This window comes from Scyliorhinus canicula, chromosome 12 (genome assembly GCF_902713615.1).
Source record: "Scyliorhinus canicula chromosome 12, sScyCan1.1, whole genome shotgun sequence".
Taxonomy (NCBI): domain Eukaryota; kingdom Metazoa; phylum Chordata; class Chondrichthyes; order Carcharhiniformes; family Scyliorhinidae; genus Scyliorhinus; species Scyliorhinus canicula.
The window spans coordinates 133,476,232-133,502,115 of NC_052157.1; the positions used below are offsets into that span (position 1 = coordinate 133,476,232).

Here is a 25,884-nt window from a genome sequence, read left to right on the forward strand (position 1 = left end):
CCCAACACGATCAGTTGAAAAGGAGCTCTACCTACATGCGTGAGTTTGCGTGCACAGATTTTATTGGTTGTTGACCTCCAGCGTGATTCAAACCTGGCAGTGTAACTTGGTTCTGTTGGCTATTACAGTCCATAGCAAATCAATCACAAGACAACTTCAGACTTGAGCTCATGAAAGACACACTATTTTACTCCATAAATAAGAGAACACAACGTTGGAGCTGGCACATTGAACCTACCTCCCCCTATAAGAAGAATGACACCTTTATCCGATGGTGACCGGGTGACCATGTTTAGGGTTCTTTTGTTTAAATCCAAGACCTATTTAAAACACAGAATATGCTGAATCCTATTTATAGGCAGACAAGCAAATTGGTAAGTAAATCCAATTTTTTTTCATATTTGCCTTGAGCCATGCAAAAGGAAACTTACCTTGGCACTTACGGATAAAATAACCTTGCCATTCTGAACTTCAACCTAAACAGAAGCAATGTTAAGATTATTATAAATTAACAGTTTTGTTTAATGCGTGCTACATACCAGCATATACAGAGGATACCTGTGTGAAGACCTGTATCCTTTTTACATATTAGTTGGGAGTTATTCAGTGGTGCTAGGATTCCATAGCCCAGATATCCAATATTGAAGCGTAATGAAAAGAAAGTCTGTCTTCTTTTTAAAAAAACCAAAATGACTGATGATCATATGAACTGCACTAGGCATTCCGATAAATATTTGAAAGCAAATTTGAGCCCCACACCATTGATGGTGTTTACGAACACTCTTTCATTCATGTAAAAGATAGTCTCCAATGGGGACCCAGGATTTATGATCTTTCACGTTCCTCAAAAGACACCTCGCTCAGAGTTCCAGGTTGTACTCAAGCTCGGCTTACTTTCTGGCAAAGCAGAGAAAGCAAGATAAATCTGAAAGTGACGTGACCAAGAGGAGATGGAATTTAGTTAGAAAATAATTAATGGAATTACTATAAAATTCAAATTAGCCAACAGTCTCTGGATGTTAGCTGCAAAGTTTTATTACATAAAAGTTTTCACTTAAAATTAGTTCCAGTACAAATGAGAGAAAGCAGTCAAGAAGTCTAAATTGTACCTTAAAGCTTTGTAGTCCATCTACACAAGGGTACTCTTCAATATCACCTGTTTTAATATTAAAACAGGCTCCATGTCTGGGGCAACGAACCTTTCCATGTGAGAGAATGCCTAAACATGCAGGAAGAAGATGGGAGATAACAAATGGAACATCTGTCCAAAGCATTTGAGACTCTAAAAGTTGATACAACAATCGGCACAGTTTGGAGCATATTTATCTCTGGGTCATAAGGTTCAAACCTCAATTATATGGGCTTGGACAAAAGGAGAAATACCTTGCAGTACTGTCCTGGACATCCCTTTCCAACAGCACTGAGTGTATCTGCACCGCAGACTGCAGCGATTCAAGGAGATGGCTTACCACCACCTTCTCAAGTGCAATTAGGAAAGGGAAATAAGTGTTGGCCTTGCTAGTACCACCCACATCCAGTGAAATCATTTTTTTTTTTTTTTAAACTGTACTGAGTGAGTGCATTTATTTCAAATTAGCAGTCCCATAGATAAAACATTAAACCCAGGCTCTGACAGTCTGTTGTGCAAATGGTGCCACAAAAACTTTAATGTTCAGTGGGGTGTGTCCTGGTCAATGTTTCTCTAAATCTCAATCACACCACTGAAAATAGTTTCACAGTTTGTTCATTTCATTGCTTTTTGAAGGATCTTATTGCTTGTAAAGTAGTTGCCTGCATGGCAGCCACTACCTTACATGCGTAAGAGAACTATTTTGAACAAAGTGCAGGACTTTCCTTTATTACCAAGTGGAAAAGTGCTTTCCCAACACAAAAGTTAAAATCATCAGGCGAGTTAGTCCAGGGACATCCATCCCAGCATTTGTCAGGTGTGCACCCATTTAAGATGTGTGACAATCAGCACCAAAATCAGACCACGTGGGCAGATTAGAGTACAAAGTTTCATTCCGGCAATCAGTTGAATCATCTAGATTCTATGCGATCCCTGAAAAAAACCAATAAGCAACATGTTGGGTGGGATTCTCCGGTCTCGTCCTTGGCAAGGACCTTCTGCGAGCAAAGGGGTGGGGGGGGGGGGGGGGGGGGGGGGGGGGGGGAATTTGCCATTCCAGCCAAAACTCCCTTTACTCTCAACAGCACTGGGAAATCCCAGCCACAAATAAGAACAGAAGATTCCGGCCCATGAGTTTCAAAATCACTGGTCTTATAAACAGTTCGTTGGCTTGTACTATAATAACCCATGGAACATTTTTTACCTTTTACCAGTGGACTTCCATAATGAGTGCACAAGTGTCCTATGGCACTAAATTCTCCATTGCTTTTAATGAGTAGCACCTTGCGGTTTTGTATTTCAACTTCACGCATCCTGCGCGGGACAGCAAAAGATAAAACTGATCAAAAAACTCAGAAAATGCGATTAAATATACCCGGAAAGAATTCCAAACATAGTAAAACCAGCTCAAGTCGAAATGTTCCTTCTATGTGCAGGTGAAGAAATCTGGCACGGATTTATTGACTGGAAGAACTTCAATTCCAATTTTCACATTAAAAAAAACGCACAATTAAGTTTTATTAAAAATACAACAAATGTGAGTGTTGCTGGGGAATTTTTTTAAAAAAAGAATATCTTAAATTTCAGTGAGTAAAATAAAAATACAGGACCAACGCATTTTGATATTTCATTCGCACATCAGATTTCAATATATCCATCTTACCAAAGAGCACTACAACTCCTAAAAAAGATATTTGACAATTAAAACTCAGTACAATATATTAAGTAAATCCACAGGCAACTTTCATCTAAAGATAGGATGGCATTTTATAGTTCCACTATTAAGTAAGCAATGTATGGAAAACCTTTTTAAAGATTAAACCGATCATTGAATTACATAAATAAGGTGTGATACGCAGATCTGCAACAATTACTTTATCTTGAATTTGCAGAATATCATACCAATGCCCCTTCTTGGTCCATTAATTGATGTATCTCATTGCAAGTAGGATGACATAGTAACAGAGTAGGGTAGGAGTTCCTAGTTATGGTTGTTGAGCAACAAAATGGCTAATTGAAATGCAAATACTCGCAGCATTTACCTTTATGATAAAATATTTATCAGTTTGTAGACTAGTTATCGTAAAACTAAGCAAGATGCAAAACACTCCAAAAATAAATTATAGATCATTCTTGATCATTAAAGTTAAAAAGCATATTTCTGAACCACCACGCTGAATTAAAGCACATCACTCACTCAAGTGATGCTGTATGTTCATATATGTAGAATAAAACAGTTACATTCATGGTAGTCTCATTATGATTTGATTTCTTAGAGATTCAAGAGTAAATACCTAGTTTCCCACAGTATGTAGTGTCCCACATCTAGTGCACACAATCAATATTTGCAGTACTACCAAGTAGTGGAAAGCACACCACCAGCAGATTTTTTAAAAATATGTATGTGCATTCAATATTTCAATTCCACGTATTTATAGGAACAATGTTAAATATTGGTATAAAATAATATCGAAAATCATGACAATAGGACACAAGATTTGTATTGTTATATTTCAGTCATGACCATCCAGCAATTGTGATGTTGGGCAGACAAAGCTGGGGGGCATGATTCCCCAACCCCCACACCAGGTGGGAGAATCGCAGGAGTGCCGGACGATTCTCGCCACGCCGCCCTAGCACCCGCACGCGATTCTCCCAACCCCCCACAAAACGGCGTGTCGCGTTTTGCGACAGGCCGCTCGGAGAATCGCCGCTCCGGTTGAGCGCCAATTCGCCGGCCCGGATGGGCCGAGCGGCCTGCCGAATCCGACCGGTTCACGCCGGCGCCAACCACACCTGGTCACTGCCGGCGTGAACATCGCGCGACCGCTGCGTGTGGGGGCGGAGGCGGAGGCAGGATCGAGCACCAGGGGGGTGCTCAGGAGGGGTCTGGCCCGCGATCGGTGCCCACCGATCGTCGGGCCAGCGTCTCTGAAAGACGCACTCTTTTCCCTCCGCCGCCCCGCAAGATCAATCCTCCATGTCTTGCGGGGCAGCAGAGGGGAAGACGGCAACCGTGCATGTGCAGGTTGGCGCCGGCCAACCTGCGCATGCACGGCTGACGTCATTTAGGCGCCGCAGGCCGCATCATTCAGGCGGCGCCGCTTTGACACAAGTGTCAAGGCCCGGCGCGCGAGATTGATGCGCCGCCGCTTCTATCCCCCTGGGGGTGAGAGAATAGGGGCGAGGCGCGGCCTCCGACGCCGGAGTGAAACACTCCGGGTTTCACTCCGGCGTCAGCACTTTGTCTCCCTTTGAGAGAATTACACCCAGGATTTTCCAGCCTGTTAATTTTGTATGTTCATCTTCACTAACTCATTGTTGGTGAGCTGGGAGTGAACTATGAACTGAGCTGAGGCATGGAGCAGGTTTGGAGGTTTAAAGCGGAGGTTTAGGTGGACACAGACTAATAGATTTGAAACATAGCATGAAACAGTGAAATATTAGTCACAATGTCCAATCAGATACCAGAGACAGGAGCTCATGTGATCTTCAAAAATAAATGGATAAAGATAATAACTTGTGACAAAGAAAAAGGGGTGGCACAATGGCTAGCACTGCTGCCTCACAGCTTCAGGGTCCCGGGTTCAATTCCAGCCTCAGGTGACTGTGTAGAGTTTGCACTTTCTCCCATGTCTGCGTGTACTCCGGTTTCCTCCAACAGTCCAAAGTGCAGGTTAGATGGAATGGCCATGCTAAATTTACCCCTTAAGTGTCCAAAAGGTTAGGTGGGTTGCAGGGATAGGGTGGAAGCGTGGGCTTAAGTAGGGTGCTCCTTCCAAAGGCCGGTGCAGACATGATGGGCCGAATGGCCTCCTTCTGCACTGTAAATTCTATGATTCTATGAAAATAAATACACTGGTGTAAGCCAGCAATGGATGGCAGGTGGAATCCAAAATATAATGGTCTATTGCTCTTTTAACTTGAAACTATTTTAAAGATTTCTCTGCTCAATAAATTATTAAATAGGTAGCGATGCAGAGATCTTGGATATTGGGATAAATATTTATTGTTGTACCTGCTATATACACATTTTCCACCACCCTGCAACATTGGGGAATAAGGAGAGCAAAGAGAGCATTTAGACAGATTTTTCCATTGCCGCAACATTAAATATAGTAAACCAGCAGCACGGTAGCATTGTGGATAGCACAATGGCTTCACAGCTCCAGGGTCCCAGGTTCGATTCCGGCTTGGGTCAATGTCTGTGCGGAGTCTGCACATTCTCCCAGTGTGTGCGTGGGTTTCCTCCGGGTGCTCCGGTTTCCTCCCACAGTCCAAAGATGTGCAGGTTAGGTGGATTGGCCATGATAAAATTGTCCTTGGTGTCCAAAATTGCCCTTAGTGTTGGGTGGGGTTACTGGGTTATTGGAATAGGGGGAGGTGTTGACCTTGGGTAGGGTGCTCTTTCCAAGAGCCAGTGCAGATTCGATGGGCCGAATGGCCTCCTTCTGCACTGTAAATTCTATGTAACTGCTGAGTTTTGAACTATGAAAAACATTAATGCTTTGAAGACTGCAATTATAAAATACCAGCACTTACTCTTCATCTTGCATCTCAGTCGCCAAACAAACTTCTTTTTCAAATATAGTCTCTGGCTCCTTGTTCGTTTTACTTCTACGCTTCTGTCTGTCATTATGTAATTGATTATCCTTGGCTTCAAAGCTAGAAAGTGTGGGAAGATCAACTACGTTGAGGGAGGGCGGGGGAAGAGAAAAAAAAGATTTAAGTTCACCTCCTTTTTTCAGGCTAGCGAGAGAATAGATATGCCATTTCCAACTGTGTTGGTCATATCTCTGTTACCACCATGGTCAGTTAGTTTTCCCTTAATGAACAATGCCCATAGTGTCACTGCTATGTTAAGCTGAATTATAAATAATTTTAGAATTGGTGCTTGTACAATATAGTTCGCATCCAAAAAAAAAATGTAACTCACGTTTTGGAGAACAAAGACCATCCATTTGATTTAATTGTCAAAAGAAAAAATGATTAACCTCCGAAGCATCCTGCTTAAGCTTCCTTTCAGCATAAGAGAGTTCAGATGCAGAGTTCAGGCTATATTGAGCTGAACTTAGAGCAGCCAAAAGGAAATTGCTTTATAGTTACATTCCAATATAAAATGTCAATGCGTCAAATTATCAGAAACAAGGCAGGATACAGAGTTATTTGCCCTGAAGCTGCAGCCCAGTGTGTGGGGTGGGGAGGTGAAAAAGGGAGCATTGGTAATGAAAAGAGACCGAAATATTCTCAGCGTAGCATATTTAAGGCAGAATTAGTGTCACAGAAGAAGTGGCAGTCACATATCATTTGAATCCAAAAGCAGCAGCACAGTTTTCTCAGCTCTAATCTCTCATTGCAGTGAGAAGATGATTACCTTTACTTTAGCTGGTAATTAAGCAATCATAGGAACTTACAGCATAGAAGGAGGCCATTCAGCACATCTACACCTACATCTACACTGAACAACAAGTGATCACCCAGCCCAATTCCACTTTCCAGCTCTTGGCCCAGAGTTTTGTTGGCTATGACACTTATCCAAGTACTTTCAAAATGAGGGTTCCTGGCTATATCACTATTTCAGGCAGTGAGTTTCAGATTGCCACTATAATTTCCCCTTGAACTCCCTCTAGATCTTCTACCTTACCCTACATCTATGTCCCCTGGTTATGGATCCCTTCACCACAGGGAATAGGGCCTTCCTGTCCACAGTATCTGGACCCCTCAAATTTCAATCATGTTCCCCTTCAGCCTCACCAGTTTCAAGATCCCACTCCATCCAATCCTTCCTGATAAATAAAATTCTCCAGTCAGATAACATCCTCATAATTCTGCCCTGTACCATCTCTAGTTCAATCAGAACTTTCCAATAGTACAGTAACCAAAATTGCACACCAAACTCCAGCTGGGATTTAACCAAGGCCGGAATTCTGTGGCCATTTCCTGGTGGGCGGGATTCTCTGGTGCCGCCAGCTGTCCACCTTCGCCTGCAGTTTTCCCGGCATCTTCAGTGCGAAATCCCTTTGACAGCGGAAGGATCAGTGAATCGTGTTGCCAGCAACAGCATGCTGCCTCTCCCCTCGCCGAGAAACACACAGTAGAGAGGCCAGAGAATCCCGTCCAAGGATTATTTCATTATAGTTCCCAGGATAATCTCCCAACTTTTTAATGCTTCCTCAAGCACCTTCTCCAGCTGTCGAGAAACCTGCCAAGATCTGTGGACAAGCGTTCCAAGGTCCCTTTGTTCCTCTTAACCTCTCAGAATCCTTCGATTTATTGTGTATTCCCTTAACATTAGTCTTCCCCAAAAAGTGCATTCCTTTGCACTTCTCCAGATTGAAGTACATTTGCCACTGTTCTGCCTAACTGACTAGTCCATTGATAGCTTCCTGCGGTTCACAGCTTTCTTCATTTTCAACCACTTAGCCAATTTCTGTTTCATCTGAAAACTGCTTAATCATAACCCTTAAATTCAAGTCCAAATCATTGACATTGACCACAAAAAGCAAGGTAGCTGGTACGGTGTGCTCACTAAAACAGCCTTCCAGTCATATGAACACCTATCGGCCATTACCCTCTGCTTCCCATCAATGAGCCAATTTTGGATCCAACTTGCAACTTTGCCGTAGGCTTTTACATTTTTGGGCCAGTCTGCATGTGGGACCTTATCAAAAGCCTTAATAAAATCCGTATAGACTATATCAAATGCACTATCCTCACCGATTCTTCACGTTACCTCAAAAAAATTAAATCACATTAGTCAGTCATGACTTCCCTTAACAAATCAATATTAATGACCCTTGATTAATCTCCACCTTTCTAAATGAAGATTTAATCGCCCCTCAGAATTTTCTTCCCCACGTGGGTTAGGCTGACAGGCTGGTAAGAACTCGGTCGATCCCTTCCTCCCTCTTTAAACAATGGTAAGAAGTCTTACAACACCAGGTTAAAGTCCAACAGGTTTGTTTCAAACACGAGCTTTCGGAGCACTGCTCCTTCTTCAGGTGAATGACCCTTCATTCACCTGAAGAAGGAGCCGTGCTCCGAAAGCTCGTGTTTGAAACAAACCTGTTGGACTTTAACCTGGTGTTGTAAGACTTCTTACTGTGCTCACCCCAGTCCAACGCCGGCATCTCCACATCATTTAAACAATGGGACAATGTTAGCAATTCTCCAGTCTCTTGGCACCACAACTGTAGCCAGAGAGGATTTAAAAATAATAATCAGAGCCTCCACTATTTCTTTTCTTAAAATGCCTAATTTCACATTTCAACAGTAGGGATGAACAGAAAGGTCTTTCTATAAATAGCATTTTTTCCAAAATATCCACTGCTGCAAAGCAGAAATGTTCCACATGCTGCAAGCATTGTAGGATTTCCAATCATTGTCACTCTCACCCATATCAGTTCAGAAGATCCTTTAATGTGTACATCCTCAACCTTTACTCTTCGAGGGCAGTATAGAGTACAAGATTTTGAACAACTGACTATTCAAAAATGTTGTGAAGGGAATGATTTTCAAACTTTTTTTTTTTTTAAACTGCACCTTTTTGGGAATTAAAATTTAGTTTTTGGATAGCTCCACATATGGAGCAACACTAAAAGATCTTTGTAACAAAGTTTAAAAATATTTAAAACTTGCTCACTAAAAAAAACATTTTCAAGAAATCGAAGTGTAACTTCAAGCGCCTTACCTGGCATGAAAGCTACTTTTGTCCAAATGGAAACACGATCCAGAAAGGAAAAATATAAGCTTTCCTTTTAACCACCAGTTACTGGATACTAAAGCTCCACAGTTAATTGTCTTATTTCCAACTGCAAACCTACGATTTGATAGGCACAAGCTAAACTGTCTTAGTTATTGCCCACTTGCAGCAAACTGTCATAAGCGACACCAGGAATCATTATGCTTTTGAGAGACATTTGCTAATAGGATTAATCAAATAAAGACAATGTTTTGTTTGGTAAGGTGGTTCTCTTGAAAGACTCATGTTGCGACAGAAGTAATTTTCAAATGCAGTTGCGTTGTTCGCCAATGTTAGACATGATGTGGAGATGCCGGCGTTGGGCTGGGGTGAGCACAGCAAGAAGTGAGCACAGTTACAACACCAGGTTAAAGTCCACCAGGTTTGTTTCAAATCACTAGCTTTCGGAGCACTGCTGAGGAAGGAGTTGGAATTCAACCTGGTGTTGTAAGACTTCTTACTGCGCCAATATTAGAGGTTTGGATGCCTCATCACCGCTATTCATTTCAATCACGCTGCGACTTTAAATTCAGGGATGATTCCCACAAGTATAAGTTGTGTAAACCACAGGAAAGATGTGAGGTTGAACGAGGCCAATTAAAGCAAGGAATAACACAGAATCCTAAACCAATATACAGGTTTTTCAGCTCCCTTCCTGCCTATCCCAACAGCAAGGAGAGATTTAGCAAATCCCTTCACCCACACAGTGCATTCCCAGCAGCAGCTAGAGAACAAATTCTTCTCCTACCGAGTCTTTACTTCTCCTCATCAACCCCCAACAAATGGGCAGTCCTGGCCCCTCGCTAAAGCAGAGTTTAAAAGCCACTCCATCCACAAATAAAACGCTCCCTGGCTGAAATGAGAATTGCTGAGTGGTGAACAAAAAATTAATCTTCTTCATCCAACCCCCTTCAGAACAAAGGCCCTAATCCCGAACCAGTGAAGCAGATCACCACAAATCCACTTTGAGGAAGGATTGCTCCAAAAATGGGATCTATGCCACCACCACAGAATAAGCAGAGATTGCAGTTTTGCTGAACCCTTTGGCCTAACTGAATAGAGAATTTGGCATAATATTTTTGGAAGCAACCAGAGATGAGATATCATATTTCCAATTTAAGAGTGGTCAATAATAAAGGAGTGGAGGTGCAGACCAGAATACTTAATGTCATGAATCTGGATAGGAAAATGAAAGACCTTAAGCAGACAACATGCATGGGAAGTTCTCAATATACCGGTTAGAGAAAATGCAAATTGGATGTAAACACCATCACAGAAAATGACGCAATGTCATTATCTCATTCCTTCTTATACAACCTCGTTGGGACATGTAGCCAGCAATAATAGATATCCAATAAAGTTAATGTTTTCCTTCATTCAGCAGACTCATAAATATTCAGAAAACAGGATCAAGAATATTTACATGGTGACAGTGAGTGAGAGAGTAAGCATGGAAATGCTAGAAATGTCTCTGCTAGTATCTGAAGATTCTGCCAGATCACAGGGTCCAATGAAGCAGAAGCATGGCTGAAATGATGGTGCAGATTTACCAGATATCGCAAGACACGGGGCTCGCGGTAGGGGCGAGTGGCAAGCAGGTCAGTACGCTATTGCAGGTAGTGGGTGGCTGGCAGATGATATCCTATTCAGGCAAGGGATCAATGAAGAAAAAACTACATACAACGAAGCAAAAAAAGCACTGAATCCTTTGTCAATCACAAAAATGACTGACTAAGTGGAGTATGTTAAATTTAAAAGCAGAGAGGTGTGGTGGGAAGAAGCACAGGCAAGAAAGTTGTCCCGTCAAAGAGGCCAAATGCCATTACTGCAGAAAGAAAGGTAATTTACAGGCTCTGTATCTCAGCAAGAAGACTGCAGAATAAGCAAAAAATGAAGCCTTCAAAAGGTGGCAAGATCCATGACATAGAAGATATCAATGATATGGAGATGTCTTTCCTCAGGGAGCTCCAGGAATCAAGTGGGAAGCTATTGGAATGCTTATATCCTAGTAGAGGGAAATAAGAGACACTTTAAGCTTGATATGGTGCAACAGTTTTGGTTATTGCTGATGTGCAGTTGAAAGAAAGTTCTCATCAGCCATCATGCAAATAGCTACATGGGCCAGGAGGCATAGAACTTAAGGTCATAGGACAACTGAATGCAACTCTTCAATATAAAAAGAAAAAAAAACACAGAAACCTTATATGTGAATTATAGAATCCCTACAGTGCAGAAAGAGGCCATCCGGCCCATCAATTCTGCACCGACCCTCCGAAAGAGCAACCTAACTAGGCCCACTCCCCACCCAATCCCCATAACCTAATCTGCACATGAAGGGGCAATTTAGCGTGGCCAATCCATCCAACCTGCACATCTTTGAAATATGGGAGAAAACTGGAGCACCCAGAGGAAACCCACACAGATACTGGAAGAATGTACAAACTCCATACAGACAAAGTCGTCAAACCCAGTTCTTGGCGCTGTAAGGCAGAAGTGTTAACCACTGTACCACCATGTGACCCTGAAGCCGAGCTGTTCATTCAAGCAGGAAAGCCTGTACCAACTAACATCTCATTTGCAGATTAGAGGAACTGGAAATTCATAGAAAATACAGTGCAGAAGGAGGCCATTCAGCCCATCGAGTCTGCACCAGCCCTTGGAAAGAGCACCCCAGTAAAGCCCACACCTTCACCCCATCCCCGTAACCCAGTAACCCCACCTTACCTTTTTGGACACTAAGGGTAACTTATCATGGCCAATCCACCTAACCTGCACATCTTTAGACTGTGGGAGGAAACCAGAGCACCCGGAGGAAACCCACGCAGACACGGGGAGAACGTGCAGACTCCGCACAGAGTGACCCGAGCCGGAATTGAACCTGGGACCCTGGAGCTGTGAACCAACTGTGCTAACCACTGTGCTACTGTGCTGTCCCACACTGAGAAAGCTGAAAAGATCAGACTAAAATCTTCAGAGCTGAATTCCCATAGCTGTTCACAGGACTACGAAAGCTGAAGACTGCATATCTCATTACTCTACATCCTGAAATTAAGCCTGTTTGTTTATACCCTGAAAAAAGTTCTTGCCAAAGGTAAAGCAGGAAATTGATTTGGAGTTATTTTACCTGTGACAGAAACAACAACCCTGTGCTCAGGGATGGTCCTAGCTCCAAAATCCAACTGATCTGTCTAGATCTTATACAGCTGAACAAAGCAGTTGAACGCAAAGTTCAGCCTCTGTGATCTGTGGAGGTGAACTTAAGAGTTCAATCTTCATGAAGTTGGATGAAAATACTGTTTTTTAATAACTTAGACTCCTCGATGAAGAGTCTAAGCTGCTCACAACCCCCATTACACCATTTGGGAGATTTTGTTCCACTAGATTACCTTCGGCAACCAGAAAGAGGATAATAAAGTAGTCGAGAGGGACTAGATGGGAGTCGTATGTCACATGGATGTTGATCCATGGGTGCACTCAGATAGAACATGGCATTAGACAAAGAGCTGTGCTGCAATGCCTAGAGGACGGGTACCTGAAAACTCAACAAATGAGAATTCTCACAGCCAATTCTGAAGTTCCTCGGTGGTGCTGGCAGAAAGCACAACAGAGGACTTTTAAGAAAAAGCTGACATTTTACTCACTATGACCCAAAACTGTCTATCATCATTCCTGCAGATACATCTTCTCCAGCATTAGATGCAGAGGGATGAAAAGCACAGTTTACTAAGCATTCCATTCACTAACAAAAACTGAACAGAGAGATAGGTTGTGATAAATTTGCATTTTCTGCTACACGGGCCGTGAAAAGTTTTCAGATTATGCTCTTGGTCTCGACTTCAAGACAGAAGCAGATCATAAATTCTTAGTGAACACAAGAAATTCACAAAAATGCCACCAACAATACAAACAGATGAGATTTCATGCAAGAATATATTACGTTCTGGGAAAACAGCAGATGCTTTGTCCCACGTCCTAGTGGCAAGACCTGAACAAGATGGTATAACGCTTGAAGTGGTAGAAACCTTTGCATTGACAACAACCAAAACTCAACCAGCAACAACTCAGTGAATAAATGAAGTTGGAGAGGCACAGAAATCAGATTAAGTGGCCCAGGTCAGAGAGTACTTCGAAGGATGGTCAGCATACATGCCACACAATCCCATTTTCAGACAATACAATGAAAAGAGAGGACACCTCAGTGTAGTTGACGAATGAGTGGACATTCCAAGACTTGAGACTCAATGCACTGCAATGACTGTACCAAAGATATTTGGGCATTATTTTTAAAAATATTGAAGTCAGAAATTTTGGGGGGGGGGGGGGGGGGGGAGATTGTGGCATGCAATTGACTTGGAGATATTGTATTAGAGATTATTAATTCTAACTGATTTGCTAATGAAACAGTGTACATCACAGGAAGGGAGATACTGTCTCATGATCTTGATGTCATGGTTAGCATGCCACAATAAATAGTTTCTAAATAAAGTTAACATTTTCCTTACATTTGGGTAATGTGGGGGCCGGTCGGTGGGGTATTTTGTTGAGCTGGTTATGTACTGCCATGTTGTTTGGAGTTGGGTGGTGTTTTTAATCTATTGTGTTAAGAGATCAATGCCTCAATAAAATATGTATTTTTTTTAATACATTTTTCGTACCTCAGCAGACTCTAAACAAGACCAAGAGCACTATAGTTCGCTCTTCAAAATGAACGTTCGCACCTCTTCTTAAACTGGAAAATAGTTTACCACACCAACCCATCCCAGTAACCGACCCCCCCCCCCCAATTTAGCACACCAGTAGCCCCCCATCTTAGATAATTTAACTTGCACTTCTCAGAACTGCCCTAGCAAAAAAATCTTCCACCTTCCAGGTAACATCCCTCCCTGCAACCCCACCCCAGGAGGTGGAATTGCCTTTGCGCAACCCTTTCCCATTCGCTCCCCCCACCCCAATCCCAATCTGCTCACCCCTCCAGTCCAACCCGATTAAATCCTGTTACTCCTTTCCCTCGACGTCTTTCTCCTGCACAACATTCTCCTCCTTTACCTCCATGCACCAACTCCAGTTTTGCTCTGCCTGTCCCCACCCCGCTCACTCCTCGCCCACGGCATCACTGCTGGACACACGGCCCGTCCATGTGCACCATGAAGCCAGATCCGCCAGTGAGAGAGAAAAAAAAAATCAATCTGGCACCGCGATACAACTTGACATTTCACATTCATGGAGCTAGCTATTAACACCCGAATTTAATTCATTACTGCTTATCTAACATGCGGTAAAGTTTATATTGCGAGGAGAGCAGAACCAAATCCCCGCCCTACCCCTGACTCTAACACGGCTTTTTTTTTGTATTATTAAGAAACATTCGTAAACCCTAAACCCACACACAATTCTCTGAAGAAGAAATATCGACCAGAACTGCAGGTGTCACGGTGGGGAGATTGGGGTCGAGTGCATTTGCATTCGAAAGGCACGCCGGCCTCACTCTTCCTGACTCTATTTATAGCTGGAGGCCGGTGAGGAATTTTACTCCCGGATTTACTGGTTTTTTTTTACCGACGGGCTGCATTACTTGGACTGTCTGTCGCGGCAAATTTGAAACCCCGATTAAATCACTATCCGAGTTCGCTTTGGAATGGGGCCATTGAAGTATCCTCGGTGTCGTCAACCATCCGCACTGAACGACAACAATCTGGCCAGCTCCTCTCGGCAGGGCACCAACTGGAAAACCGCGAAGGGCAAAATAAAATAAACTTGAGAGCAGGTTGCTCGCCCGCCCAGACTTGGGTCAAAAGCGGTGCCTTTCCCCATCCTCTCCCTACCTGATTTGGATTTGGTCCCTCCCATGGCGTTGGATGGATTGGATATTTTTTTTTGAGACAGGAGCAGGGAGCGAGTGGTGGAGCCGCTGGCCGGCTCTCCGAGTCCCCAGCGGTATGGCTTTGGGGCACGGGGATAAGTGGGCAGCTGCGGGAATAGCCGAGTGTCGGCGCGCACAGAGACTGAGGCCAGTGTAAACAATCAGACACTATTTATTGTATCATTGCCGGTGTCCTAGGAACCGCCCCGCCCCGCCCCCTCCCCGCGATGTCACCGCCCCCGGGCCCTGGGGACACAAATCAGGACTTTTCGCTTCGCCTTCCATCGGAGGGAGGGAGACTTGACTAACTTTCCTCACTTTTACCCGGCGCGTTTAAACCGGGGTATGTGGATTCCACAAACCAAACCGGGAGGGTCACAGATCCCATCCCTTGCGGTGCAAAAGGAGGCCGTTCGGCCCATCGAGTCTGCACTCGCCCCCCCTCCCCCCCCCCCCCCCCCCCCCCCCAAGGTCTTATACCCCCATCCACCCCGCTCCTATTCCCCACTTCCCTGGACACTGAGGGGCAATTCAGCACGGCCAGTCCACCTGACCTGCACATCTTATCATAGAATTCATAGAATATACAGTGCAGAAGGAGGCCATTCGGCACATCGAGTCTGCACCTGCTCTTGGAAAGAGCACCCTACACAAGGTCAACACCTCCACCCTATCCCCATAACCCAGTAACCCCACCCAACACTAAGGGCAATTTTGGACACTAAGGGCAATTTAACATGGCCAATCCACCTAACCTGCACATCTTTGGACTGTGGGATGAAATCGGAGCACCCGGAGGAAACCACGCACACACGGGGAGGATGTGCAGACTCCGCACAGACAGTGACCCAAGCTGGAATCGAACCTGGGACCCTGGAGCTGTGAAGCAATTGTGCTATCCACAATGCTAACGTGGTGCCGACGCAAAAATCCACGCAGACGCAGAGAGAACGTAAAACTCCACACAGTCACCCGAGGCTGGAATCAAACACAGATCCCTGGCGCTTTGAGGCAGCAATGCTAACCACCGTGCCGCCATCTGTGCTCTCCATATACCTTATGGAAATAGCATCCCATGAAGCCTGATGTTTGTTTGGCATCAGTTTATGAAGGATCTGCAGTATTAATAAAACCATTGAGAATGTAACAGACCCTCCGCCTCCAGGTTTTTTTTGCATGCTGGGATCAGTTAACTCAACAAACTCCTGCACTCTAAACACAGCCCTATTGCTTTATGCCATTTGCCATTTACACAGCAGTATTTTTGGCTGGAACACTAAACTGAAACTGTTGTTCACGCAGAGCACCCCGAAGCAACGTGAAAACTGGTCTTGTGATTCTGTATAGTTGTATTAAGAAATGGAAAAGCATAAGACAGGAAAATTACAAGATTGTTGAGAGTTTAGGAAGGTTCCACAACACACCTCCCCTCCCAGCTGAAACCTTTTACCGCTTGTAGGGAGTGTGGCATGATAAGAGCATAAGAACTAGGAGCAGGAGTAGACAATTCGGCCCCTCAAGCCTTCTCCGCCATTCAGTACAATCAAGACTGATCTCCTCTCGGTCTCAACTCCAATTTCCTGCTCATTCTCCAGAACCCTTCAACCTATTACTAATTAAAAATCTGCACATCTCCTCCTCAAATTTCCTCAATGTTCCTGCATCCACTGTACTCCGGGGTAGTGAATTCCATGGATTCAGGACCCTTTGAGAGAAGTAATTCCTCCTCATCTCTGTTTTAAATCTGCTACCCCTTATCCTAAAACTATCACCTCTTATTTTAGATTGCCCCACAAGAGGAAGCATCCATTCTACATTATCTACTTTGTCAATACCACCTTTTATCATCTAACATACCTCAATTACATCTCTTCTCATTCTTCTAAACTCAAGAGAGTATAGGTATAAACTGCACAATCTCTCTTCATAACACAAACCTCACATCTCTGGAATCAACCTAGTGAACCTCCTCTGAACTGTCTCTAATGTAACTATATCCCTCCTCAAGTAACAGGACCAAAACTGTGCACAATACTCCAGGTGCGGTCTCGCTCATGCCTTGTACAGATACAACACTTCCCTACTTTTATACTCTATTCATTTCGCCATAACGGACAAATTTCCATTTGCCTTCCTTATTACCTGCTGTACCTGCATGCTAGTTTTCTGCAATTCGTGAGCAAGGACACCCAGATCCCTCTGCACCAAAGCAATCTGAAGTTTCTTTCCATTTCGATAATAAGTTGCCTTTCCATTTTCTGATCAAACTGTATAACCATATACCTATCCACGTTAAACTCCATTATGATCTGCTGATCTGCCAAATTTTGGCCCACTCACCTAACCTAACTATCCATTTGTAAATAGCAGAGGCATTTTTCGCGATCAGAGCAGGGTGTATTATGCACATGTCAAAAAGGCTGGAAACTGAAAAAAGAACAAAATATTGTGGCCGCTGGAAATCCTGAAATAAAATGGACAATGCTGGAAAATTTTGTCGAAGACTTACAACTGAAACCTGCTGAGTGTTTCCAGCACTTGGTGTTTTTGTTGGATGAGATATGTTTCCACCATCCCTCGCTGGCTGTGCATGGAAAATAAGACTTTTTCCTCTTTCTCAGGCACCTGCTGTGCATTTCCAGCATTCCCATTTTGCTTTAGATCTAAACTATAGTGTTGCTAGCAGTCTCAGAGCATTCATTAGTAGCTTTAAACCACTTGTCTAAAATGTCCACAAGCATTACTGCCATGAACCAAAATATAGTAACGTAAATTGACTGTATTTGACAAATTATTACAAATCTAAACAGAATACCAGTCAAACTATCGACTAATTAATAATCAGAGTGACAGCATGGTAGCACAGTGGTTAGCACAGCTGCTTCACAGCTCCAGAGTCCCAGGTTTGATTCCCGGCTGGGTCACTTTCTATGCGGAGTCTGCACGTTCTCCCCGTGTCTGCGTGGGTTTCCTCCGTGTGCTGCGGTTTCCTCCTCAGTCCAAAGATGTCCAGGTTAGATGGATTGGACATGCTAAATCGCCCTGTGTCCAAAAAAAAAGGTTAGGTGGGGTTACTGCACTACAGGGATAGGTTGGAAGTGTGGGCATAAGTGGGTACTCTTTCCAAGGACCGGTGCAAACTCGATGGGCCAAATGGCCTCCTTCTGCACTGTAAATTCTATGATTCTATGATAAGGTAAATACACACTCTCCGACAATATATTAGTATGGAGAGTTGTAGAGATTTTGGTGTGTTTTTACTATTTTTAATGCAACATTTATTTAAAATTATACTGCCATTGCAGTTTTGTAAGTTTATTTGACATGTTTCAGAGTTCAGACAACCAGGAAAGGCAACCCTCAGCCCAGGAAATAACATGAAAGCTTGAGAAAGGAAATAAAGCTACTGTGTCTCTGTATGAGAGGATGCTGTATGGTTAGTAAGGTACTTTTAATGATACCTGGACACAATATTTTGTATTAATGTTGTGATTTGTAATTTGGCTTCAATCAAAACATTTCAGCGGTTGTTTAATCTATCTTCACAAGCCAGAAATCAGACCTTTAATGCTCAATGAGCTGTCATACACTATTGTCCCAATGTTGAAGATAATTACATCCTGATAAAATAGAACAGGGATTTTCAAAGTCGGGGCAGGTTTCGGGAGAGTTGTGGTGGTCGGTTGCGTCGATCCCGATGGCTGGAGGAGTGACCAACAAAATGCCAGCCTTCACGAACCTTTGTGATTGCCGGCCATCCCACGCATGCGTGCTGGATCAAAATGTGGGCAGGCTCGGAGCCCAGCGTTGTGGACCACCTCCTCCTGACTCAGCACGCTGTCCAGGGCCAGTATTTTCAGCAAAGGGCAGAGTCCTCCCACCGGAAGCAGCGGCAGAGAGCAGGTCACACGCCCCGTATGCTGATGTCACATGTTCTGAGTGCGAGAGAGATTCCTCCATTTTGCAGCTGCCAGCAGTACTGGTGTGAACTCCTGGGCCTCTGGTGAACAACCCACGAAGAATAAACTAAGAACAGGAATAAAGCAGCATAGAGATGATTACTTGATGTGTGGGTTTTGTGGTGAATTATAACCCTCAGTAATTCACACTGTATTGTACCACATGTATTGAGCCTGTACTCTGTACCGAATTGTGTGTAATCGCGCGGCCCTGCCCATAGGGGGGGATGAGGAGTTTGTACTGGACTCCACCCTTGGCTCCGCCCATGGCTCCCCCATGGCTCCTCCCCCAGCTGGAAGTATAAAGATCAGTGCTGTGAGCCTGCTGCCAGTTCATCTCGAGTTCATCCCGTCACAGGCAGGCTCTGTTGTAAGACGATTAAAACCACTGTTCACTTCTAACCACGTGTCGCTTGAATTGATGGTATCATCAATTTAATCGTCTTAAGAAACAGTAAGAAACGACTATGGAATCAGCCCTCAAACCTGATCGACTGGAACTCGACCCACAGGATGCAGAGGCGAAAGAAATCTTTCACACTGGCTCAGATGTTTCAAGGCCTACCTGGCTGAAGCAAGCACTACAGAAACTACAGAGGAGCAGAAACTCAGCCTACTGCACGCAAGGGTGAGCCATCGTATCTCTACTCAACTTAATTGTACCAACTCATATACGGAGGCCCTGGCCCTGCTCGACAGAATGTACGTGAGGCCCGTCAATGAGGTCTACGCGCGCCCCTTTTTCCGACTCGCCGCCAGTGCCCCACAGAATCGCTAGAAGAATTCCTGCACGATTTAAAAGCCTTATCCTGGGACTGTAATTATCAAGCTGTAACTACTGCCGAACACAGGGAACTCGCTGTCCGAGATGTATTCGTTGCAGGCCTCAGGTCCAACTACGTGTGCCAGCGGTTGCTTGAGAAGGGGGCACAAAACTTAGAAGACACTGTAGAACTCACCACTACTATGGAGGTCTCATTCCGCAGCCTCACCTCGTTCCCTGCGGACCCCGCGACCCCGTCATGGGCCCCCAACCAGCGACTGCCCCAGGCCTGTGCCGCACGGCCACCCAGCCACTATACTGCACCAATGTGCCACTTTTGTGGACAGCCCCAGCACCCGCGGCAGCACTGCCCGGCCCGCAACGCAACCTGCAGCAGCTGCGGTCGCAAAGGACACTATGCCCGGGTATGCCTGGCGAAGAAAACTCCTGCCCCAAACTCTCTCGCAGCCCAGAGCACTCGCTCCCCGAACTCGCAGGCCCACAGGCCCCATAACGCTGCAGCCTGTACTCCGACTCCGCCCCCAACCGCCACGTGCGACCCATGGGAGCCGCCATCTTGGCAACCACCCTCCCCGCGGCCAGCCACGTGCGACTCATGGGGGCCGCCATCTTGGATGCCATCTTCCTCGCCGCCCGCCACGTGCTATCCACGGGGGCGGCCATCTTGGGCTCCATCCTCTCTAAACTCAGAAACTCAAATCGAAGACTGCAACCTCAGCGGCATTCATCACGGGGCCACTCCAGCACAGCTGATCGAGCCAACGACTACCCGCAACTCAGCACGGTCACGTTGGACCAGTCGTGTCCGAAACACCTCCGAAACTCAATGATGACCGTTAAAATCAACGGGTACAGTATGCCGTGCCTCTTCGACTCCGGGAGCACCGAGAGTTTCCTACACCCAGATCTGGTAAGACGCTGTTCGCTCGCTGTTTTTCCTGCACGGCAAACTATCTCCCTCGCTTCGGGCTCCCACTCTGTTCACCTCCAAGGGAGCACAATCGCGACTCTAATGATCCAAGGCGCTAGCTACTCAAATTTTCAGCTATACGTCCTGCCCGAACTCTGCGCCCCACTCTTACTGGGACTCGATTTCCAGTGTAATCTCAAAAGTCTCACACTCAGCTTCGGCGGACCCCTACCCCCACTCACTATCTGCAGTCTAGTGACGCTAAGAATCTCCCCCCCCTCCACTCTTTGCCAATCTCACTCCGGACTGTAAACCCGTAGCCACTCGCAGCAGGCGAGGACAGGGTGTTTATCAGAACCGAGGTCCGGAGGCTCCTATGTGAGGGGATCATAGAGGCCAGTAACAGCGCCTGGAGAGCTCAGGTGGTGGTTGTCAAGACCGGGGAAAAATTCTGAATGGTAGTGGACTATAGTCAGACCATTAATCAGTTCACGCACCTCGATGCGTACCCCCTCCCCAGGATTGCAGACATGGTGACTCAGATCGCCCAGTATCGTATTTTCTCCACGGTGGATCTGAGGTCTGCATACCACCAGCTCCCAATCCGCCCGGACACGGCGTTCGAGGCCGATGGCCGTCTCTTCCATTTCCTCCGTCACGAATGGGGTCTCGGTGTTCCAACGAGCAATGGACCGAATGGTGGACCAGTACGGGCTGCAGGCCACGTTTCCATACTTGGATAACGTCACCATCTGCGGCTATGACCAGCAGGACCATGATGCCAACCTCCATCGATTTCTCCAGACGGCCCAGAAACTCAACCTCACTTACAACACGGAGAAATGCGTTTTCCGCACGACCAGGCTAGCCATCCTCGGCTGTGTCGTGGAAAACGGAGTCCTGGGCCCCGACCCGGACCGTATGCGCCCCCTCTTAGAACTCCCTCTCCGTCATTGTCCCAGGGCCCTCAAAAGGTGCCTGGGATTCTTCTCGTATTATGCCCAGTGGGTCCCTCAATATGCGGACAAAGCCCGCCCACTATTTAAGGCCACACTCTTCCCTCTATCAGATGAGGCTCGTCAGGCCTTCACTCGGATCAAGGAGGACATCGCCAAAGCGGCCATGCGGGCGGTGGATGAATCCGTCCCTTTTCAGGTAGAGAGCGATGCCTCAGAGGTCGCTCTCGCCTGCCACACTGAATCAGGCAGGGAGACCCGTCACCTTTTTCTCCCGAACCCTCTCCGCTTCGGAACTTCGACACTCCTCGGTCGAAAAGGAAGCACAAGCCATTGTGGAGGCTATACGACACTGGAGGCACTACCTCACAGGTAGAAGGTTCACCCTCATCACCGACCAAAGATCGGTTGCCTTCATGTTTGACAACTCCAAAGGGGCAAAATTAAAAATGATTAAATCCTGAGGTGGAGAATCAAACTCTCCTCCTACAAATACGATATTATGTATCGACCGGGGAAGCTCAACGAGCCCCCAGATGCCCTGTCCCGCGGTACGTGCGCCAGCGCGCAAAGCGACAGCCTGAAAGCTATCCACAATGACCTCTGCCACCCGGGGGTCACCCGGCTCGCCCACTACGTCAAAGCCCGAAATCTGCCTTTCTCCACTGAAGAGGTAAAAGCCATCACCAAAGATTGCCCGATCTGTGCGGAGTGCAAACCCCACTTCTATAGACCAAACAGGGTCCACCTGGTCAAGGCTTCTCGGCCCTTTGAATGCCTCGCTATCGATTGCAACGGGCCACTCCCCTCGACTAATTGGAATGTGTACTTCTTTAATGTCATCGACGAGTTCTCCTGCTTCGCCTTTGCTATCCCGTGCCCCATTATGACCTCCCACACAGTCATTAGGCACCTGCATAGTATCTTCACCCTGTTTGGTTCCCCCAGCTACGTACACAGCGACAGGGTTTCGTCCTTCATGAGCGACGGGCTGCGTCAGTACCTGCTCGACAAGGGCATCGCCTCGAGCAGGACTACCAGCTATAATCCCAGGGGGAACGGGCAGGTGGAGATGGAGAATGCGACGGTCTGGAAGACCGTCCTACTGTGCCTCTGGTCCAGGAAGCTCCCGACCTCCCATTGGCAGGAGGTATTCCCCGACGTGCTCCATGCTATTAGGTTCCTCCTATGTACGGCCACCAACCAGACCCCTCACTAGCGGCTCTTTGTTTTTCCCAGGGGCACTACCACGGGGGCTTCGCTCCCAGCATGGTTGAAGACACCAGGCCCAGTACTCCTCCGGAAGCACGTCAGGGCACACAAAACTGACCCACTCGTAGAAAGAGTGCTCCTACTCCACTCAAACCCCAATACGCCTTCATAGAGTACCCAGACGGCCGTCAGGACACTGTATCCCTCCGGGACCTAGCGCCTGCAGGATCTAATCCAACCACTACTACCGCCGAGGTACCCCTCACACTACACCCCACCCAACTCACCACGCCTCACGCCCCCGCACCTACCGGTCCGCTACCCATGTTCCGCGCATCCGCGCCCACAAGCTTCCAGCGCTCCCCGTCACCAGTCGAACCAGGCGGGTACAAAGCTCGGACAGAATCACCCCCGGAGTACGCCATCATACCCCAACCAACCGTTATCGTCCAGCCACCGGAAGAGGCTGCAACTCCGGTGCTCCGCCAATCACAAAGGACAACCCGGCCACCGGACAGACTCAATTTGTAGACCCATCACCCCTGCCGGACTTGATTTTTTTCACAGGGGGTGAATGTGCTGAATTATAAACTTCAGGAATTCACACTGTATTGTACCACATGTATTGAGCCTGTACTCTGTACCGGATTGTGTGTAATCGCGCGGCCCTGCCCATAGGGGGAGATGGGCTCCACCCTTGGCTCCGCCCATGGCCCCTCCCCCAGCTGGAAGTATATAGATCAGTGCTGTGAGCCTGCTGCCAGTTCATCTCGAGTTCATCCCGTCACAGGCAGGCTCTGTTGTAAGACGATTAAAACCACTGTTCGCTTCTAACCATGTGTCGCGTGAATTGATGGTCTCATCAGGTTTATTTATAGTGCCACTGCAAATCAGGATTCAAAGGTTATGTGTGTTATATGTAGGGAAGCAATGGCAAATGAATGTTTGAAACCCTCAAAACTTCAAAGTCATTTGAAGACTAATCATGGTGAGTTTGAGGGCAAACCTCTATTTGTTTCAACGGATGCAGTGGGATCTTAAATCATCTGATGAAGTCATTATAAAAAATGTAACATTGGATAACAAAGCAAGTGAGATTGTGAGGACCAAGCAGGGTCACCTGTCACATTAAAGGTAAGTGAAAATGGTGGGTCGCAAAGGTCGGCCAGCGTGGGTCCCGAAGGATCGCCAGTTGGTAAAAATGGGTCCCGGGCAAAAAAGTTTGAAAGACACTGAAATGGAATGATTTAGGTCAGATTCAATGAACAGGTAGTGGAAATTACATCAAAAGACATGATCAACTGAAGTCCAAGAATTGCTGGAGTACCATCGATCCCTAAACCTGAGCATATATAGTTCAACTCATGGTGAGCTTATATATCCTTATTTGAAGGTGTATTTAGATCATGTGTGCATGAAAATCCAACAACGTCACAGTTTCATTTTAATGGTTTTGAACGTGCCACTGATGATTTAATGGTGGGAGATACCCACATTTGCTCCTGAGACGTTTGCTCTTCACCAGTTTATTACTATTGCTATACTGAGATGACCATATTACAGAAAAAAATCTTTAAAATTTGTTTCTCTTCCATGTTCTTTTGTTTAATATTTTTTCAATAGGATCAATGCTAATTCACCAATGTCCTGGAATGTCAAACCCTTTGCATGGTATGAACATTCCAGCCAAACCATCACAAAGGACTAGTGGACAAAGTGTCTGCCCCAGCCAGCTTTGGGCAAGGGCAGAGCTATTTTGACTCCTCAATTCGAATGTTGTGGGCGGCATGGTGGCGCAGTGGTTAGCACTGCTGCCTAACGGCACCGAGGTCCCAGGTTCAATCCCAGCTCTGGGTCACTGTTCGTGTGGAGATTATGGGAAAGAAGTGGGGTGTGGGACTAAATAGTTAATCTCTTTTGAAGGTATCATAGAGGATTGAATGATCAAACATCTTCCTTCTGTGCTGTAAGTTTCTATGATTCTAAATACTCATCGGTGGAGAGAGATTTACCGACCACCACGCCGCAAGTTTTTCGGTAGCCAGCCAGTGGGATCTACTGGTTCCGCCGTAGTCACGACAACACCCCTCGTCACCGGGAAACCCTTGCCCGGGCGTGGGACGGGAATTTCCCACCGGTACGAACAGCTGATAAATCCGGCCCACTGTTAATGTTTCAGGTGGCTAGCCTCTTGTTGGAACTGACAAAAGTTAGAGATGTAACGGCTTTTAAAACTAGTACAGAGGCAAAGAAATAGGGATGCAGAGGGAGGAAAGGTAAAAGGGAACCCCTGTGGTAGGGTGAGAGAAGTGACTAAATGAAAAATGAGATGATTGGGCACAGCAGAACTGGGTGGCACTGTAATGGGATAAGTAAATAAACAGAAGGTAGGTCAAGCAGTGTTGTAAATGGCAACAGCGGAACTGATAGCAACATCTGCAGCCTGACGAAATGGGAGCAATGGTCATGGTCTGAAATTGTTGAACTCAATTTTGAGTTCGGAAGGTTGTAAAGTAACAGCTGTAAAATAATTATTAATACCCTATTGTTTTTCTGATATCTTTAAATTGTCTCAATGAGGTGACTTTTTATATTGGTACATTATTTATAATATTTTATTGCTTTCCAGATAAAAAAGTTGCATACCATCTATGGACGGCACGGTAGCATAGTGGTGAGCACTGTTGCTTCACAGCGCCATGGTGCCAGGTTCGATTCCCCACTGGGTCACTGTGCGGAGTCTGAACGTACTCCCCGTGTCTGCATGGGATTCCTCCAGATGCTCCGGTTTCCTCCTACAGGTCCCAAAAGACGTGTTTCTTAGATGAATTGGACATTCTGAATTCTCCCTCTGTGTCTCTGAACAGGTGCTGGAGTGTCGCGACTAGGGGATTTTCACAGTAACGTCATTGCAGTCCTAATGTAAGCCTACTTGTGACAATAATAAAGATTATTATTCTTATGTTCCTCTCATGAATAGAAATATATTTGTTTCTTTCCTTCCATCTCTTTTTTTCTTTACAACATTGCAAAGAGTCTTTCTTATCTCTAAGTTTTGAAGGAAAATATTAGCCTGTTTACAATTATTACCTGGACTACTACTAAGTATTTCCAGTATATATAATTATAGTATCACTTCCACCACTGAAGGTCTGTTTATCTCTCAATGAACTATTGGACAGATTTGTTACAATATCTGGTACGCAGGTAGGGTATGGTCCAAAGAAGAACTTACTAGTTTCGGCGAAGATGTTAACATTCGAGTTAGTACAAAGTTACTTTTTCTTCGTGGCTTGTCACGGCTACTGTGGTAGAATTTGTCACAGCTGTCAA

The 25,884-nt window shown here is 45.6% G+C and overlaps 1 protein-coding gene across 2 annotated transcripts in view; it reads right to left on the reverse strand.

Annotated features, from left to right (window-relative positions):
- aifm4 (apoptosis inducing factor mitochondria associated 4) overlaps positions 1-14,861 on the reverse strand; it is a 62,110-nt gene extending 47,249 nt beyond the window's left edge. The window contains exons 1-6 of one of the 2 annotated variants that reach the window (XM_038814199.1): positions 14,693-14,861; positions 5,672-5,816; positions 2,334-2,443; positions 1,110-1,219; positions 432-476; positions 239-320 (exon numbers count right to left, since the gene is read on the reverse strand). In XM_038814199.1, coding sequence (XP_038670127.1) covers positions 239-320; positions 432-476; positions 1,110-1,219; positions 2,334-2,443; positions 5,672-5,816; positions 14,693-14,717 — 517 coding nt within the window. In that variant the 5' untranslated portion in view covers positions 14,718-14,861. Of the gene's footprint in view, positions 1-238; positions 321-431; positions 477-1,109; positions 1,220-2,333; positions 2,444-5,671; positions 5,817-13,916; positions 14,030-14,692 lie in introns of those variants that run through there. The other variant, XM_038814200.1, reaches the window with a different exon arrangement.
- Between the last annotated feature and the right edge of the window lie 11,023 nt (positions 14,862-25,884).